General features: G+C 46.7%; 1 protein-coding gene across 1 annotated transcript; it reads left to right on the top strand.

Annotated features, from left to right (window-relative positions):
- Nucleotides 1-523: 523 nt before the first annotated feature.
- On the top strand, nt 524-15,093 carry col6a1 (collagen, type VI, alpha 1). The gene is made up of 35 exons (XM_011617257.2): nt 524-802; nt 1,337-1,466; nt 1,814-2,014; nt 2,102-2,261; nt 2,799-2,912; nt 3,005-3,025; nt 3,154-3,174; nt 3,275-3,319; nt 3,406-3,459; nt 3,545-3,589; nt 3,987-4,013; nt 4,120-4,146; nt 4,224-4,268; nt 4,360-4,413; nt 4,693-4,755; nt 4,827-4,889; nt 4,976-5,029; nt 5,115-5,150; nt 5,225-5,287; nt 5,892-5,954; nt 7,342-7,404; nt 7,545-7,607; nt 7,770-7,820; nt 7,890-7,925; nt 8,009-8,071; nt 9,896-9,961; nt 11,018-11,053; nt 11,423-11,459; nt 11,632-11,640; nt 11,742-11,875; nt 12,220-12,326; nt 12,490-12,676; nt 12,753-12,924; nt 13,014-13,043; nt 13,202-15,093. Exons 1-35 carry the CDS (start codon nt 715-717, stop codon nt 13,801-13,803), a joined length of 3,030 nt encoding a protein of 1,009 aa, XP_011615559.1. The 5' UTR covers nt 524-714; the 3' UTR covers nt 13,804-15,093.
- Nucleotides 15,094-16,694: the final 1,601 nt, after the last annotated feature.

Here is a 16,694-nt window from a genome sequence, read left to right as displayed (position 1 = left end):
GCCGCTAGGTGGCACTGTGTAGCTTTGGATCTCTCAGACGCCCCCTCCCCCCGGTCTGTTCAGGCCTGGGAACCAAAGTAAACCAGATGTATTCCAATTTTTCCCACCCCCATTTTCCACAGTAAAGAGAGCCTTAAAAAGTAGAAAATGCTTCATGCTGCGCGTCTGCTCCGCATTAAACCGCTCATGTTGCAATTTTTTGCTTTCCTGTATGGGATGCTGGAGGTGGGGGCCCATACCTGCATCCACACCAAGAAAAATCAAAATCCTCTCTAAATTTTGCAGTGCACGTGTACTTAAATGAACCTATGAGCAGGATTCAGATCATAAAACGAAGCCAAATGCGCGCGCGTCGGAGCGCTTCTGGTACGTTGTTTGCTCCACGTCCCTGTGAAACCTTTTAAGGAAGCAGTCATATCTGGAAATTGTATAAACTTTGTGCGCGTTCTTCCATCTCATCGACCCCGGAGAAAGCGCGTAACCTCCCCCCCTCCTCCTTCCCCTCCTCCTCCCTCCTCCCTCTCCGTGCGCTCTGGTCCTCCTCTGCGCGCTCCTCTTGGTCTCGCCTCGGACGAACTGCGGCGGAGCGCTGGATCACTAAAAAGTTCGCCTAAAATCGGTTTCCAGGTACCAGGTTTGTGGGTCGGAGAGTGTTCTGTAGGGAGCGGGGGCTCGACGTGAGATTTTACTGCTCACTTTTGTCGCAGTTGAATCATGGAGACTCTCAGAGGTCTCCTGGCGCTCCTGTGCGTTTTCTTGGCTGGTACGCACGCGCAGGATCTGCAAATAAATAGGTTTGCTGGTAAGTTTGCTTAATATTTATCGTACTTTTTAAAGAAAATACTTGCGATACGCATTAAATTACGTTGCATGTTTGTTTTTGGTTTTTTTGAATGCTTGAATGTAACGAGCCGTCAGTGGAGTGATGTTAGCTGGACAGCTCATCCAGATGTGCAACGCCTTTGCTCAGCTCCTCTAATCAGGCGCACGGCTCCAACTTCTGAGAGCTGGACCAGAAGATGACAGTAGCCTCTAGCTTCTCAGCAGGCCCTTGTTCAGCCATGAGTGCATTCACCAGCATGAAGAGCAGTCAGTGGGTCGGTCGGTGCAGAATAGATAGGAAATGGCCCCCATCTGGGTGAAAGCTGCCTGTAAAACAGGAAAGATGTCAGAGTTTAGCAGTTAGCATCCTGTGGCTGACCCCTGACCTGTTGCTGTTTAATTAATCGTGTGTGAATGTTGGCGGTGCCGGTGGTTCCACTCACAGGTTACACATGTGGATGTGGATTGTGACAGCTGTATATCTCTCTTTTCTTCAATTTTTTTTAATGTGCAGAATGCCCTGTTGACCTATTCTTTGTACTGGATACGTCTGAGAGTGTGGCCCTCAGACAGAAACCGCCCAACTTTTACATTGACCAGATCAAAAGGTTTACCAGCAACTTCATCGATGAACTCAGGAACATGTGAGGTTCTCTTTTTACACACATCTATGATTATATAGAATTTAAATCCCTGGTTTATAATGCAGGAAAAGCAAGACGCAAAGATGCCTCCATCGCTGAGGGGCGTGGCCACAAATCACTGACCACACCCACCACCAGCACATTTTTTTAAACGCACAAAATTAACTTTATTCTCTGTCAGTAGATTTAACCTTGCTTTGTATTAATGGTGGGGATTAGCCCTAACATGTTTAACCCATTGATAATTAATTCATTTATTTATTATTATTATTTATTTACCCTTGCCTTGTGCCGGCGGCTCTGCTACATGCTAATGCTAGTGCTAATTAACACCTGTGCTTGACCAGACGCCACCGATGCGACCGCATCCTGACGTGGAACACGGGAGCCCTTCACTACAGTGACGAAGTGATCATGATACAGGAGCTGAGTGACATGGCGACTCAACGCCAGGAGCTGAAAAATAGCATCAACACCATCGAATACATCGGCAAGGGCACCTACACCGACTGCGCCATCAAGAGGGGCCTCGCTGAACTGCTCGTTGGGTATTACCAAGATACAAACACGCACCTACGGGAAACCTTTAACGGCTGAATGAACATTGTGATGTTGTGGTGTTTGCCCACCTGCAGGGGCTCCCACTACCACGAGAACAAGTACATTGTGGTGGTGACCGATGGCCACCCCATCACCGGGTACAAGGAGCCGTGCGGTGGCGTGCAGGAGGCTGCCAACGAAGCCAAGCAACACGGAGTCAAAGTCTTCGCCGTGGCCATCTCGCCTGACCAAGAGGTGTGATGCTATGCTAGTTTAGCTCAAATCCAGACTCTGAGAGCTTTAGCAAACGTTATCAACTATAGCAGCAGCCCAACGCTGCAGAACACGAACACACCACAGCTAAATCTGGTGCAACTCAACCCTGAGCCTGAAAACGGTTCTTTAAGGCTGACCCGGTCCAAAGTGGGGGGTGTGGAGGGGCCGATCGCACCCTCTCTGCAGGCGAGAGCTCCTTTAAAATGCATGCATTATGGTGGCCTTTATACTCTGACACTCAAACGCATCATCAGCTGATGTGTTGCAGGACACACAGGTGCCACCAGGAGTTGGACGTCACGTCCCTCTCGTCTGGAAGACCTCACTCAGGACGTCTATGTTTCAACTCAAGCTAAAAATGAATGTGGTGGTGATGGATTTGGGGTTAATTTGGCTTGTTCTTCTCACCAGGCCACCTGAGCACTGTAATCCTAAAACAAGGCCCACAGTTTAACCTCAGGTCCAAACTTGTCTGTCGTCTCAGCGATGACCGTTTGGGGTTTTGTGTCTCCCCAGGACACCCGGCTGTCTCTTATCGCCACGGACCAGAACTACAGACAGAACTTCACCGCTGCAGACGAGTCCAGGTCCACCAAGATAGGAACCATCCATTCCATTATCGACATGATCGTACGTGTCCTCGACGCTCGCTCAGTGGCAACGGGAGAAGCTTTTACACCCCATGAAATGAAATAACGTCTCTTTCTTTTCCATCTTTTCAGACAAATGAGACAAAGGACACGGTATGTGTCTTCAGATACGTGCACATTATTTTGTGTTTTAATAAATATGTATTGTATTTATGTATTTGTAAATATGTATTTGTAAATAAAATGTATTTATTTATCCTATTTGTCTTCTTTTTCTCCAGTGCTGCTCTTTTGACTGCAATGTAAGTGAGCCTTTCATTTGACTTATTTTCTATATATTTGTACTTATGTGAAATCATATCTATCGATCTAACCTGTTGCACTCTGTTGTTCTGCCTGCAGGCTGCAGGAGGCCCTAAAGGACCAGGTGGAGATGTGGGCTCCAAGGTGTGATCATTAGAAAACCCCTAAAATTGTCAAAATTCCGTATTTTCTGCATTGTCTGCATCTTTTCTTTATTTGCTTCTCTACAGGGAGAAAGAGGGAGACCAGGAATGCCGGGAGAGAAGGGAGATGTTGGCAACATGGTAGGTGACTCTGCTGTGCTCTTCTTCCAACACAGATGTCAAGTGTCAGGTTTGATGGTCTCATGTGTCTGTCTCTGTTTAACAGGGCAGCATTGGAGATCCTGGTCCTCCTGGTTACAGTGGGATGAAGGTAGGTGCATTTAAATGACTGTTAAGCTCTGTATTTATTGTATTGTATTTATTGTCGTGTATTTATTTAGAATATAGTGCAAAGATGCAGGTTTAGACAGATGATGCTAGTGAATTTTAGCATTAGCGCTGATGAAAAGATAGCGTTGAGCATTTCAGAGCATATACAAACAAGTTTTTTAAATTAAATACAGCTCGATGGTTAAAAAGAATAGAACTCATCTTAATAGATTTTTTCCCCCTGAAAACTGTTTTCATGGCAACCAAATTAGCACAAAAGCTAACAAAATCCCCTGCATTTTGGTAGCTCTTGTCTTCATTAGCTGCTGATTAAACGCCACCCTGGCTCTGTATTTACCATGTTGTCAACTTCCTGACATGGTCCTTTCTGTTTTCAGGGAGATCGCGGTCCCAGAGGAGAAAAGGTACGATCGCAAGCCGCAGATATGATGTCATTTCCCAGGTTTAATTGTTTAATTTAGCATTAATGCATCAACCAGGCATAATTAACCTCTCTTCTATTCACTGCAGGGTGAAAGAGGGCACAAAGGCTACAAGGTAAGCTGCCACAGGGGGCGCTGTTCTCTCTGAGATGGACCCGAGGGTCGGTTTCACTTCTCTTCTGTCTTCCCCAGGGAGACAAAGGTCAAAGGGGAAGAGATGGAGTGGACGGACGCAAGGTGAGACTCGCCTCTTCAGACGACGCAGCTGTGCTCACCGTTCTCTGTGTTTGTTGGTGTTGAAGCTGGTTCCCTTTGGTTCCCTCACTAGGGCGAAGCTGGTTTCCCCGGTCTTGCTGGCTGTAAAGGGTCTCCAGGAGGAGATGTAAGATTTCCCTTTATCCTCTTCCTGATTCATCTTTTTAAACACTGTTCCAACATCCGTAACCCTGTAGCCGTTAGCGGCCGCAGTGTGTCCAGGATCACTGTAGGCAGGCCTCTGATCGGCATCTGGATAACCCTTAGAGGACGGCAGATGGAGAACCTTTAATTTGCTTACATTCTATGTTGTCAGGCTGTTAAACATAGAGCCATACATTTATACTGTAAACACACACGCATATACAACATGGATAAAGCTCGTGCGTATGTTTTCTGCTTCTAGGGTCTGCAGGGAGAGGCTGGACCCAAGGGAGACCCTGGTTCTTACGGAATAAAAGGAGCAAAGGTTTGATGTGGGGGGGAGGGGAAGGAAAAATTGCTTAAAATTTAAAAATGTATACAATTTTGGTGTTTTAGGGAGATCCAGGCCGGGATGGTGAACCAGGAAGACCTGGAAAGTATGGCCCACAGGGACCTAAGGTGAAATGACAGAAAGGCAGAACTGTGTGACGTCGATCAAACCCGAGTGAGAAGTTCTGGATGTCTGAACATCTTTGTTGTGACAGGGTAACCAAGGTCCTCCAGGAAACCTCGGAGACAAGGGGGAGCGTGGCGATGACGTGAGTATGGACGGTCACGACGGCGCCGGTGACGAGAGAACCTGAATGCATCGTTTAATCTGATGCCGTGTGCTCCATGTTCCAGGGCCCGGCGGGACAAGACGGATCTCGTGGCGAGAGAGTAAACAAATAATAACAGACTGATTTGAGACTGCGGCGGCCGATCTGTCTTAATGCTGCTGAAATCCTTTACAGGGACCAATTGGAGAGCAAGGAGAGCAAGGTGCCCGTGGAAACAGAGGTCCCCGAGGAGAGGCGGTAGGTGACAGTGATGTTGTGTAGGCTGACGCTTCCGGCTCAGCGTTCTGCTTCCTGTAGTCTCAAAACCAGAGGAAAAAGTCTCTTCAGGGAGCCTGGAAGTTCTTTTTCATTTGTCTTTTATTTCCCAAATCTACTAATAGCTTGTTTACAGTCCATTTGAGCCCCATGTCACGGTAGGCGGGCGGAAACCATTTAGGAGGCTGCATGTTGCCAAACGCCAGATGGAAAGCTCGATACTGTTTAGCCTAAGTTAGCAAGGCTGGGTTGGAAAGCCAGTTAAAAAACAAAGAAAAAAGATCAGAAGTGGCTGAAAATTCAGGTCAGCGGTCCGCGTCATAAATAATACAGGAGCGCGAATTACGTCATCGTGTCCAAGATTTGGGGATTTCTTTAAAATAAACTCGCCGAGTCGGTTTGTAGATTTCTAGTGCTAAGACTCAGAATTGGCTGAGCGATGCCTCCCACTGCTTTTATGGGATCCCAGTCATGTCGTTCAGTTTAAGTCTTGGCTCTCTCTGCTTCACTGTCTATTGTTAGACTTCCATATAGGCCTCTCCACCATCTTATACGTGTGTTGTTTTTTTGTATTTTCCCTCGACAGGGTGATCCAGGACCTCGTGGAGAGCCGGGGAGGGAGGGCTCGACTGGCCCTAATGGAGACCCTGTAAGACCCTCGCATTGAGACACATTTAAGAGATATGCGACATAACGAGCCACTCTTCTGTGGCCTGATGTGTAGGAGGCAGCACAGCCTACGTTCCAACCGTCTTCTTCCCTTGGAACCTCTCTTTAGTCTTTTTCCAGATGAAGGCAGAATAAACCCCCGCCCGAATCCGCAGCATCCGAATTTTACATCGAGGAGGCGGGATTTCGGAAGCTTAAACGGGGGCCGACCTGGCCCGCACCCCAGCTTTCCTCCCACTCCTCGATGCTCCGTCTCCCCTCTCATTCCCCATGTCTTCACTCCTCCTGGGAACTCTGACTCTCACTCTTTCCCCTCTGACTCAGTTCTTCTGTCCGTCCGCTCCAGCCAAAGCCTCAGTAGGGTTTTCTTAGCGAGTCTCCAGGCTGTGTAATAGTAATAATAATAATAATAAGAAGAAGAAAAGACGTTACAGGGTTACTTGTGGTAACTGCCTTGAATGGCTCCTTTGTGCCGCCTCCTGCCCTCATCAGAACTGAGCGGTACAGAAAACATGGAATAACTGACATGTTGGATCTACGTCATAGAATCTGGGGAAAAACCGTCTCCTCACGTGCAGTAACAGTAACACATTAGCGATATATTTTCAGTTTTTTTCCCCTTCAAACCAGCGTAATATTCACCGTAACAGGCAAGATTTGATTTCACCTGGTTTTGAACATGTTTGTCCCATTTCCTTTAAAAAGGAGTTCCAAGTTAGGGAGTTCGTTAAAGCAACAGGGCAGATGTTCTTCAGCACAGCAGCTGGATCCAGCTGTTCTACGCAGGAAATGAATCCAAGTCTGAAGCTAAGTTGTCCCACTGCGGAGATCTGCTTTTGATTTCCAAACGCATGTGTCAGATGTGCAACGCGCTGTGTTTGAATCGGAGGCAATGGTTCGGAACGATTCCTTTTTTTCTCACTCCTGCAGTCATAAATGAACCTTTGCTCGCTCTTACTTGTGCTCACAGGTCTTGAGATGGGCTGGGTTCAACCCGCCTCGTGTCTGAGCTGAAAGAAAAATGGATATCAGCCTGGCAAAAATGACCTGGAAAGAATTCCAAAAATCCGTTTGAAAATTGTAATTCAAACCAGGCATCAGCAGGACTGTGCTGCATCACACGTCTGTTAACATTGAACTGATATATACGTATCATAGAAAGGGTTAAATATCCTGGTGTAACATTGCTGTCATGTCCCCGGATCTGAGTTTTTATATAAAATACAATAAAACTAAAAGGGATAAATTTAAAATCCCATTAAATCTCCTCCCTGCTGAGTGTCAGGGGGGGTGTCAGTTTTTCATTTGAAAGTGCTTTTATTGTCCAGAGACGCTTTTACTGGAATCTGGTTTCTGTTGTTTTCCAGGGCGACCCTGGCAAGGACGGCGCTCCTGGCTACAGAGGGGATGAAGGCCCACCTGGACCTGAGGTCGGTTCCATGGAATACACGCTTGCACGCCCTTGAGCTGCAGCCCCGCGCCGGCCTGACGAGATCCAAATGTTTTGAACATGTTACACATCACATGTCGTGTGTTTCCTGTCTGACTGTTCCACTTCCACTTCCTCCAGGGGCCGAAAGGACCGAGAGGAATCAAAGGATCTGCTGGAGACAGAGGCCCAATGGGCCCAACGGTTAGTGTGGGAGGCAGATGGCCCCCCCCACCATTCTTACACTCTGATTTCTGGTTCTTGTACACATCTGTGTGTGTGTGTGTGTGTGTGTGTGTGTGTGTGTGTGCGTGTGTGTGAGGCAGAGGCAGAGCTATAAATGTGTCTATAACTTTTTTTTTCCAGGGAGAAGTTGGTATTCCAGGAAACGGAACTGCCGGTTGTCCTGGTTTCCAGGTATGCGATGCTGGACTAGAGTGTATGATAATATGAGGTTGCTTTACGTGAGACATGTGTCTTTTTTAGGGTTATCCTGGGCCCCGTGGAGATCCCGGTGAGCCGGTAAGCATCTCCGCCACCATGAATGTCATATTTACGCGTAGAATACACCCATTGTCTTACCGGCGTGTCCTCTTCACCTTCAGGGTCCCAAAGGAACTCCCGGACCTAAAGGAGATGATGGAGATCCTGGGGATCCTGGCCCAGATGTGAGTCTTCTTCCCAAAATGAAATCTCTGTGTTTCATTTGAGAATTGTTGTCTTTCATGACATCCCGACATGTGGTAGTGAGAGGATGTGAATCGTGAGTTCCTGTTCATGAGATGCATTAACGCATCCTTTGATGTCTCTGTGTACGAGTGTAAAGATGCGCCGTGGTAATTATTGCCTCTTTATTCCTCTTTATTCCCACAGTACAATCCTGCTGTTGTGCAGCTGTAAATGTTCTACATGTTTGTGTGTGTGTGTGTGTGAGGAAGTTTTGAGCTCATGCAGCTGTGTGTATATGGTTGTCAAGGACACCAGGACATGAGTGAGATGGATTAGGGAACTGCACCGCTTTTTTGGTGTGTGTGTGTGTGTGCGCGCGAGTGCGCGCCCGCACGGGTGTTAGTCGTTGAAAACGTGTGCGATCACAAGCGTAATACAGAGTGCCAGGCTCCACACTTCAACCCCAGGTTCAACTTGGCCGTGTTTACGTTGAAATTATTGCGTTTCCAGGCTCCCCGTTTTACGGCGTAAACATTTCTGCACATGTCCGCTCTCCCCGTCCATCCGTTCACCAGGGCGCTCTTTAAAAGCTGAGGATTTACAGTGTCACATCAGTTTACCCCCCCCAATCAGGAATGTGTGCCGGTGGAGGATTAGGGCCACAGAATGGTTTCACCAGGTCCCCCCCCTTGAAACCTTGAAACCTTGAAACCTTTCTCCAGCACCTCTGAGACAGATTTTACTGGGTGTCTTCAATAATAACCAACATCACTTGTTTTAGCCTTTTATCATCTGGTCCCCGTTTGTGTGGCATAAATATTCAGCTTTTGCCCCTCGATGTGGGAAAAGCACCGCGATCCAGGATAACCCCACGCCCGGGGGGACCGTTCATCCGTCCTGTTTTTTTTCCTTTAGTATGCGAACAACCACCCATTTGTTGCTGTTGCGTCCTCGGGTTTTGGACAGCGCAGTGGAAGGAAAGATGACATCATTTCTCTTAAGAAACCAAAGCGCCCCCCAAGCTACCCCGAACCCACGCCGTTTTCTGAGGAACTGCGTGTGATTTCTAATTTAAATTGTTAAAATACTTGCGTTGCTCAGACCTGTGCTCCGGCCAGAGGGGACAGGACATTAAAGACAGCAGCTGTAGTAAAATAATAGGCGAAGGAGACCTTTTGACTTATTCACCCTTTTGGAATGATAATATAGATGTGATGAAGAAGAAAAATAAAACCGTCGCATCTGGTTGGTGACACATTAAAAGAGAGGAGCGGATCTCATTAGGGGCCCTTTTTAAACCTTTTTCCCTCGAATCTGTGCGCGCTTTTTTATTCCCGTCGGAAAGCCAGAACCAATATTCGTTTGTAATTCCCTGCAGCTGTCCACGGTTCCCCTCACAACCTGTGTCTGTGGGAACTTGACATTTCAGATGTGTTGAAAACAAGAATAAACACCAAGAGTTTATTCTTGTTTTCACCAAGTTTTTTATGTTTTATACTATCATTTATGCTGTCTGTGTTTGACAAACACAGTTTGGACCTGCAGTACTGATATTGGAGAATTTATATATCGATGACACCGCTATTTAAATCCCAGTTGGGCGAGGTGATACATTTGTTTGCCGCACCTTTAATCACAGGAAAACATTGAAATGTTGTGAATTTATCTAGAATCCCTCATCCCCACAGCCCGGTTGTGGTGTTTATTGTGCGCAGTGTCAGTGACTGATGTCTGTAGCTGCCCAAAGATCATGAAGATGACCTCAAATGAAGGAATTCTCACACAGATCAAAGCACCACTTTAAATTCTTTTTCTTTTCACAGAACACTGAACCAGGAGCTTCAGGACCAAAAGGAGCCAAAGGTCACAGAGGACCTGAGGGCAAGCAGGTAAGATTCGCTGACTTTGTTGGAAATGTGTGTATTGAAGACAGACAGACAGACAGACAGACAGACAGACAGACAGACAGACAGACAGACAGACAGACAGACAGACAGACAGACAGACAGACAGACAGACAGACAGACAGACAGACAGACAGACAGACAGACAGACAGACAGACAGACAGACAGACAGACAGACAGACAGACAGTCAGTCAGTCAGTCAGTCAGTCAGTGCAGGGCAAAGGAGTTGTTGGTGTTCCGTTGGTATATTCATAATTCAAAAATAATTCAAGATAACCCCATCTGGCTTTGAAATTTGTCCAAGGCTTGTAAATATATAATCATCATGAAAAATCCATGTTTTAACTTGCCACAGCGCTAATTCACAAAGATGTTGTGAAATCATTAACGCCGCCAACACAAACCTGCACCAACAAGAGTTCCAGCTAGCTAAAATGCACGTGCAGGTGTGAGAAAAAGGCTGTTTTCATTCAACACTTTGAGCTCATCTGTTTTAAATACCTCAGACTCTGCTGTTTTAGACTCTCCCTCACTTTGTCCTCCTCCCATCCCTCCCTGTTTCCAAGCATTTGCATTGGCTCTGGGGGTTCTCTGTGAAACCTTAGCATCGGGTCTTGTGCCGGGGGTTTCTCCCCCCTCTCTGGTGAACCCGAGTTATCCTGTGTGCATCCGTGCAGACTTCACTGGCGTCTTTGTCAACTGATTTTCGCTCGCTAAAACAAACCAGATGCTGTTTTTTTTGCAACCAAAAGCAAAACAAAAATGATGTGGCAGTGAACTTTTGCAAGATTCATGTGAGGTTGTAGGCAGATAAAAGCATGCAAGGATGCGTGGGTGTTGATGTGGGCTCAGTGGCGAAGGGATCCTGGCTTCTATCCAAAAAAGTCAGGATTTCCAAGGAATAATCTTTTTTTTTTTTGTCTGTCCTCTGGAAATAAGAGCAGATGAGTCTTATTGTGTGGCCAGTTTTTGAAAGTGAGGGGGGGTGAATTTTTTAGCCACACTATTATCGTCTTACTGGCTCTCCTCCTCTGCACAGGGACCTCCTGGGCCTCCTGGACCACCAGGAACTGATGTGAGTATTAAAGGCAATTAAAAATCGAATCGGTCCACCTAATAAGAACCTTCGCCACAGCGCAGGACGGACAAACACCGCAGACTTAATCTCCCTTCAGGAAGCACCGCCGTTTGGATTGAGCAACTGATCCTTTGGCTTTCGCCCAAACCTACACAACCAATTTCCTGCTTGCAAAAAAAAGAAAATAGCCTTTCACAGACTAGTTCTTTAGGTACAATATCAGCAGGCAGGTTTTGCTCTTACATTCAGCAGCTCTTTGAAAGGGTCCGTGACCTGATTTTCTTCACGTATGTCTTCAAACCATTATGTAATGGCTTTAAGGCACCGTGGAAGTGCTGTAACATGATCTCCAACTCTTGTTCTCAGGAATGTGAGATTCTGGATATCATCATGAAGCTCTGCTGTAAGTCAAAATACTTAGCTTTCAATGCAAAACTCGCAAAACCAAAACACATGTTGGCCCCATTAATCAGCGCTCAGCTTTACGAACAGCCAAAGCTCAAATGTGAGGATGTTTTCTGCAGTTAATCATCTTTCTTTTGCTTTTGCTTCCCCCCCTTCTAATGACTTCACAGCCTGCTGTGGTAAGTTCACACTAAATCTTAAGCACGTTTGTCAGCTTTATCATTTTTTTTCATCTTCCTGTCATTCATGGAGCTTTGGGACATTGTTTATGTGTTTACAGAGTGCAAATGTGCAACTCTGGACCTGGCGTTCGTCGTGGACAGCTCCGAGAGCATCGGTGCCACAAACTTCGCTCTCGCCAAAGACTTTATCATCACTGTCATAGACAGACTGGCCAAAGACCAGCAAGTCAAAGTAATTCTTACAATCCATCATTCTTAGTCCATAAATCATGTATCATCCACCTTTGGCTACAGCAGCTGTGATCCAGGGACCCTCGAGGATTGTTTGCTGACTTAAAACTGAACCGGGAATATTTTAAAGGAGCAAATGCCAGAAAAAATGCCTCAAAATAGAAAGTGTGAATGAAAGATATTGTCCAGGACTTTGGGGCTTCCTTTAATGTCCCTCTAATGACGCTCCTCTTCCAGTCTGGATGTAATTAGTCAGTGTGGGTGGGACGCTGAGAGCTTGAAGGGAGTTTGTGTACAGAACCCAGCCAAAAACACGAGGTCACCATCGAATGCGTCTCTGTCCAGTTTGCAGGTAACGACTCCAGGGTGAGCGTTGTCCAGTACAGCGGATCACAAGCACAGGAAATCGTGCAGCTGGGAGGCAACGTTAACAGCCTCACCGACTTTAAACAGTGAGTCCGGACCAATGCAGCCTGACATTAATGACATCCATAATCACAGGAGCGCTCCAGACATTTGCTTTGTCTGGTTTCTGTCTTTTCCTCTGTAAACAGACACATGTGAATCATTTCCTTGTTAGAAGACCGCTAAGTTTGAGCTTGTCTCTGCGTCCAGGGCAGTGAAGGACCTGCGCTGGTTGGCCGAGGCCACATACACAGGAGAGGCCCTGGACTTTGCTCTGAAAAACACAATCAGGCTGATGAGGCAGGAGAACCGAGTGGTCCTCGTCCTCACTGACGGACGTTCCGATATCATCCGGGACAGGGTTCCCCTCAACGTCCTTTGTGGTAATAATGTCCGGGTGAGTGCAAGGCACCGAGGGAGCCACGTCCAGAGAGCCTGGAACTGTCACACTAAACACCTTTACTGGTCTACAGGTGGGTGGTCTGGGTATAAATGACTACTCGGGGCGCCCACCCAACCCGGAGCAGCTGGACGCCTTGGTGTGTAAGAACGACCCCAAACCGGGCTTTTCGTTCGTTCTGGACAATTTCGCTGAGCTGCTGGACGACACTTTCCTGCAGAACCTGACGTCCCAAATCTGTCAAGGTACAGCCTTTTTTTACACACATGCGCTTCGATTTGCATCATTTTGGGGTCTCTGTTAATGACCCCCCCCCTTCTGTCCTCCTATCCAGATAAGAAGTGCCCGGACTACAAATGTCCCAGTAAGTTTTTTTTTGTAATTTTTATTTTTCAGTGATAAATAGAATAAGACGTAGAAAAATCACCGCGACAGTCGGCGAGTTCAAAGTTCAAACATGCGTTCAGCTTTGTTGGCATGGGATTACGCGACAGAATGACCTTTTTCCCGTGTGTGTGGCAGTCTCTTTCGCCAACAGCGCCGATATTTTGGTGATGATGGACAGCTCGGCCAGCGTCGGCCAGAAGAACTTCGAGATGAGCAAGACGTTCGTCCGCCGCCTGGCAGAGCGCTTCCTGACCGCCGACAGGCAGGGAAGCGCTTTAGTCAGAGTCGGCGTGGGTCAGTACAGCCGGGCCGCCCGTATGGAGGTGGTGCCGACAAGCAATCTGACCCTGGTGGCCTATCACACGGATCAGGCTGTCTTCCAGAATGATGGCACTAACGTGCTGGAGGCCATGGAGTTTGCTATTAACAATCTACGTAGCCGTGGCGACGCATCGGGAGGCAAGAAGAAGCTGGTCCTCTTCTCTGATGGGAGGTCTCAGGCCGTCACCGAGGCGGTCCTGGAGAAGCGCGTTCGCGAGGTGGCAGATGCGGGCGTGGAGCTCTTCGTCATCACCGCCGGCAACCAAGTGAATGAAGCCAACCTGCGCACGCTGGTGAGCAGAGGGCGGCAGGACGACATCAGCTTCGCCCAGCGCCACTTGTTCCGTGTCCCAGACTACCCCTCTCTGCTCCGCGGAGTCTTCCACCAAACCGTCTCCCGCAGAGTGTCCCTGTGAATTCAGAGCTCCAAACAACAGGACAAACACGCTTTAGAATTTTAGTCCCATCATAATTACTCAGCCTCACTCATTTACCATACACTGTGTTTGAGTACGTGTTTTATTAAAAAAAAAAAAAAAAGTAAAGAAATGACAAAACGACAAGTGATTGTCTGACAGACAAAACCAAAATGTCTTCAGAAATTCAAATGACATATTTTCTTCACCCTGAGTTCTGTCTACAAGGCAGAAAAGCCATGCAGGCAAAGTTCAGGGCCAAAAAAGGAGTTTTTAAAGTGGGTCTTCGGTCCTGGGGAGCCATCATTTATTAACCAAAACCAAACTACATTACTAGCTTTCAACTACCTGGTGACACATCTGTGCAGGTATTGTGCGACACTTTCAGCTCGTCCACTTTCACTTCCTTCTGCGAGCCGTGTGGGTTAAAATGGGCTCTCCAGGCCCGGAGCACCCGCCATTTAAATCATTTGCGTTTTTTAGGGTTTTACATGCAGTCGTTCTTGGCCATTAACTGTCTTTAAGATGATTCTAGGATCTGTGAAGTGCCAATTTTATGTTTACGTTAAACTCCAGCCTTAAATTATATCCCTCGCTGTGTACCTGGAAGGCTCGCAGCATTGGCCCGTGCAAATGCCTTTACACATTCTGAGCGTGGTGAGAATTCACACCCGGCATCAATTGAAAGCTCTATTAGCCAACAAGGAAAACAGGACGTGACATCAGAGCGAGTTTCACACAAAGCCCTCGGCAATTCACCTGGAAAAAAAAATTCATCTGGGGTCAACATGTGTGTGTCTGTATGTGTGTGTCTGTGTGAGTGTGTGTGTGTGTGTGTTTCAAAGCACTTCAGTGTCAATTTCACATGTTAAGGTGATTCTTTATATGAAGCCTTTGTTGATTGTTCCATAAACAGTTGTGCTGAGGTCACTGGTTCAGATGACAGAATTCTTTTATTTTATTCACCTCTGTCAAACACACGTGCGCGCACACACACAAACATGACTTCATACTTCATGGGTGACGGCGGAAGACATCTGTCACACATGGGGGTCTGGACAAAAACCAAACTGGACTCAAATCTTGGGTTCCTCACACACGTGCCTTTTTCCCTCAATGTTCAGTCCTTTAGTTTCTCTGCCATCAGTGGCGCAGAGTCACTGAGCTGTCGTTATCTGTGGTGCTATTAGTCTCCGTGTATCAGGATCCATGTTTTTAAAGATTTTTTTTAACCTGAGGACACCAAAGTCTCAGTAATGTTGTCTCCTTCAATAAAGGTTGATACACCAACTTGTTCCTGGGTGCGTTTGTGCTCTAGATTGCACACATTGCATCACCGATTTCTACTGCTTCAAGAAGATTAGATGAGATAATGTATGGAATGCTCTAGAGGTAATCGGTTGTCTATTGTAAATTCTGTGGGTAAACAGAGATTGTGCATGGCAGAGATGAGGATGGGACCGGTTAATTAAGAATGCAGATGCATATCTGATAAAACTAGCTTGTGTTGGTTTGGACTTGTGATGAATAACAAGATTTCCTTTGATGACGGTAACAAAAGGACCAAATTGGACCCCAACGGGCATTTATATGCCTGTAAAGGTGCCCTAAAGCGGCGCTAAAAGTGCCTGGGTGTCTTGGAATGCTCCTGTCAGGGGTCAAAGGTCTCAAAGATCCCTTGAAACGCCTTTTTGTTGTGTCTTGCGCAACAAATACCAACAGTACGCGAGCAGATGACTGGCGAAGTAAACCATATACAGTTGACCATCCAAAAAAAACAGCATCTGCAACTTGCACGTCTGCGTGGGAGTAATTAGTCATGGAATTTACAGGTCTTGGAACATACGGCAGCATGCATGTGGTCTCTGACCTATTCCAGCAGAACAGTTGAAAACGTGTGCATGATGAAGCTGAAATTTGACAATTTTGTATTCTTGGTACCCTTTTATGTGCCAGGCACACAGAATTGTCTCTATATTCCTACATAGTTACAGTAATGTCAAATTGTTTGAACTAATGGCATAATTAGGAATCCTCAGTGCGCCGTCTCTGTCTGGACTGTTTGATACATCGCTTCCTGTGTAGCAGCCTCTTTTGATTATCTGCAGCCAAAACCAGACTTATCAGAGCGTTACACAGAGCCCCCACCCACATCCGTACATGCGTGCACGTCTGTGTTTGAGCGTGTGCGCGCTCATCCAATTGTGGGCACAGCTTTGCCCCTTTGAACAACAGTTCACACCAATGTTCTGCAGGATCTTCAAAGAACTGCACACATTCTTGCCTGGTTTTATTTAATGTGGCAACAGCTCCACAGAAATTTATCTTGGCCCATCTGTCGGGTTTCTGAAGCTTAATTTCCTCCGTTCTCCTCTGCCTCAAAGCCGCAGTGATTCAAGCTCTCACTTCCAGCAAACTCTGAGACTTCAGGGGAAACTTTTCCACTGAATCTAAGCAGCAGTGACATAACTTTAACACACAGACTCAGAGCGTCTGCATGCATGTGTGTCTGTTTCTGTGTGTGTGTGTGTGTGTGTGTGTGTGAGTGAGTGTTCCCTAAGGTAACTACTCCCAGCTCACACTTATGTCTGAAACACACATCTGTATGAGGAGTCTTGAAAGATTCCAAGGATGCTGGTGTGAAAAACTTTCTATTTCTCCCATAAAATAACCTGTTTGCTGGGAACATCTAAAGGAACCCCTGAGGGAACGCCCAGCAAGACTTTACGCTTCGGATCTGTCGATCACTGCATGTGTGCATGCTGCAGACACTGATCCTGCACTTTGGACCTCCATTTACATGCATTGGGTGGATTTCTTTGGGTGTTACAAACTTGCATTGGTGCATATTTGCATAAAAAGTAAAATAAATTGAAATAGCAGCCTTTGGG

The sequence above is a fragment of the Takifugu rubripes genome, chromosome 22, assembly GCF_901000725.2.
Source record: "Takifugu rubripes chromosome 22, fTakRub1.2, whole genome shotgun sequence".
NCBI lineage: Eukaryota > Metazoa > Chordata > Actinopteri > Tetraodontiformes > Tetraodontidae > Takifugu > Takifugu rubripes.
This window is presented reverse-complemented; position numbering and strand designations above follow the sequence as displayed.

Excerpts from the sequence above, each read along its gene's own strand:
- col6a1 (XM_011617257.2), top strand. The coding sequence starts at position 715 with ATGGAGACTCTCAGAGGTCTCCTGGCGCTCCTGTGCGTTTTCTTGGCT. Across the intron at positions 5,288-5,891 it reads GAGGTCCCCGAGGAGAGGCG|GGTGATCCAGGACCTCGTGG; the intron begins GTAGGTGACAGT and ends TTCCCTCGACAG. Across the intron at positions 9,962-11,017 it reads GAGGACCTGAGGGCAAGCAG|GGACCTCCTGGGCCTCCTGG; the intron begins GTAAGATTCGCT and ends TCCTCTGCACAG.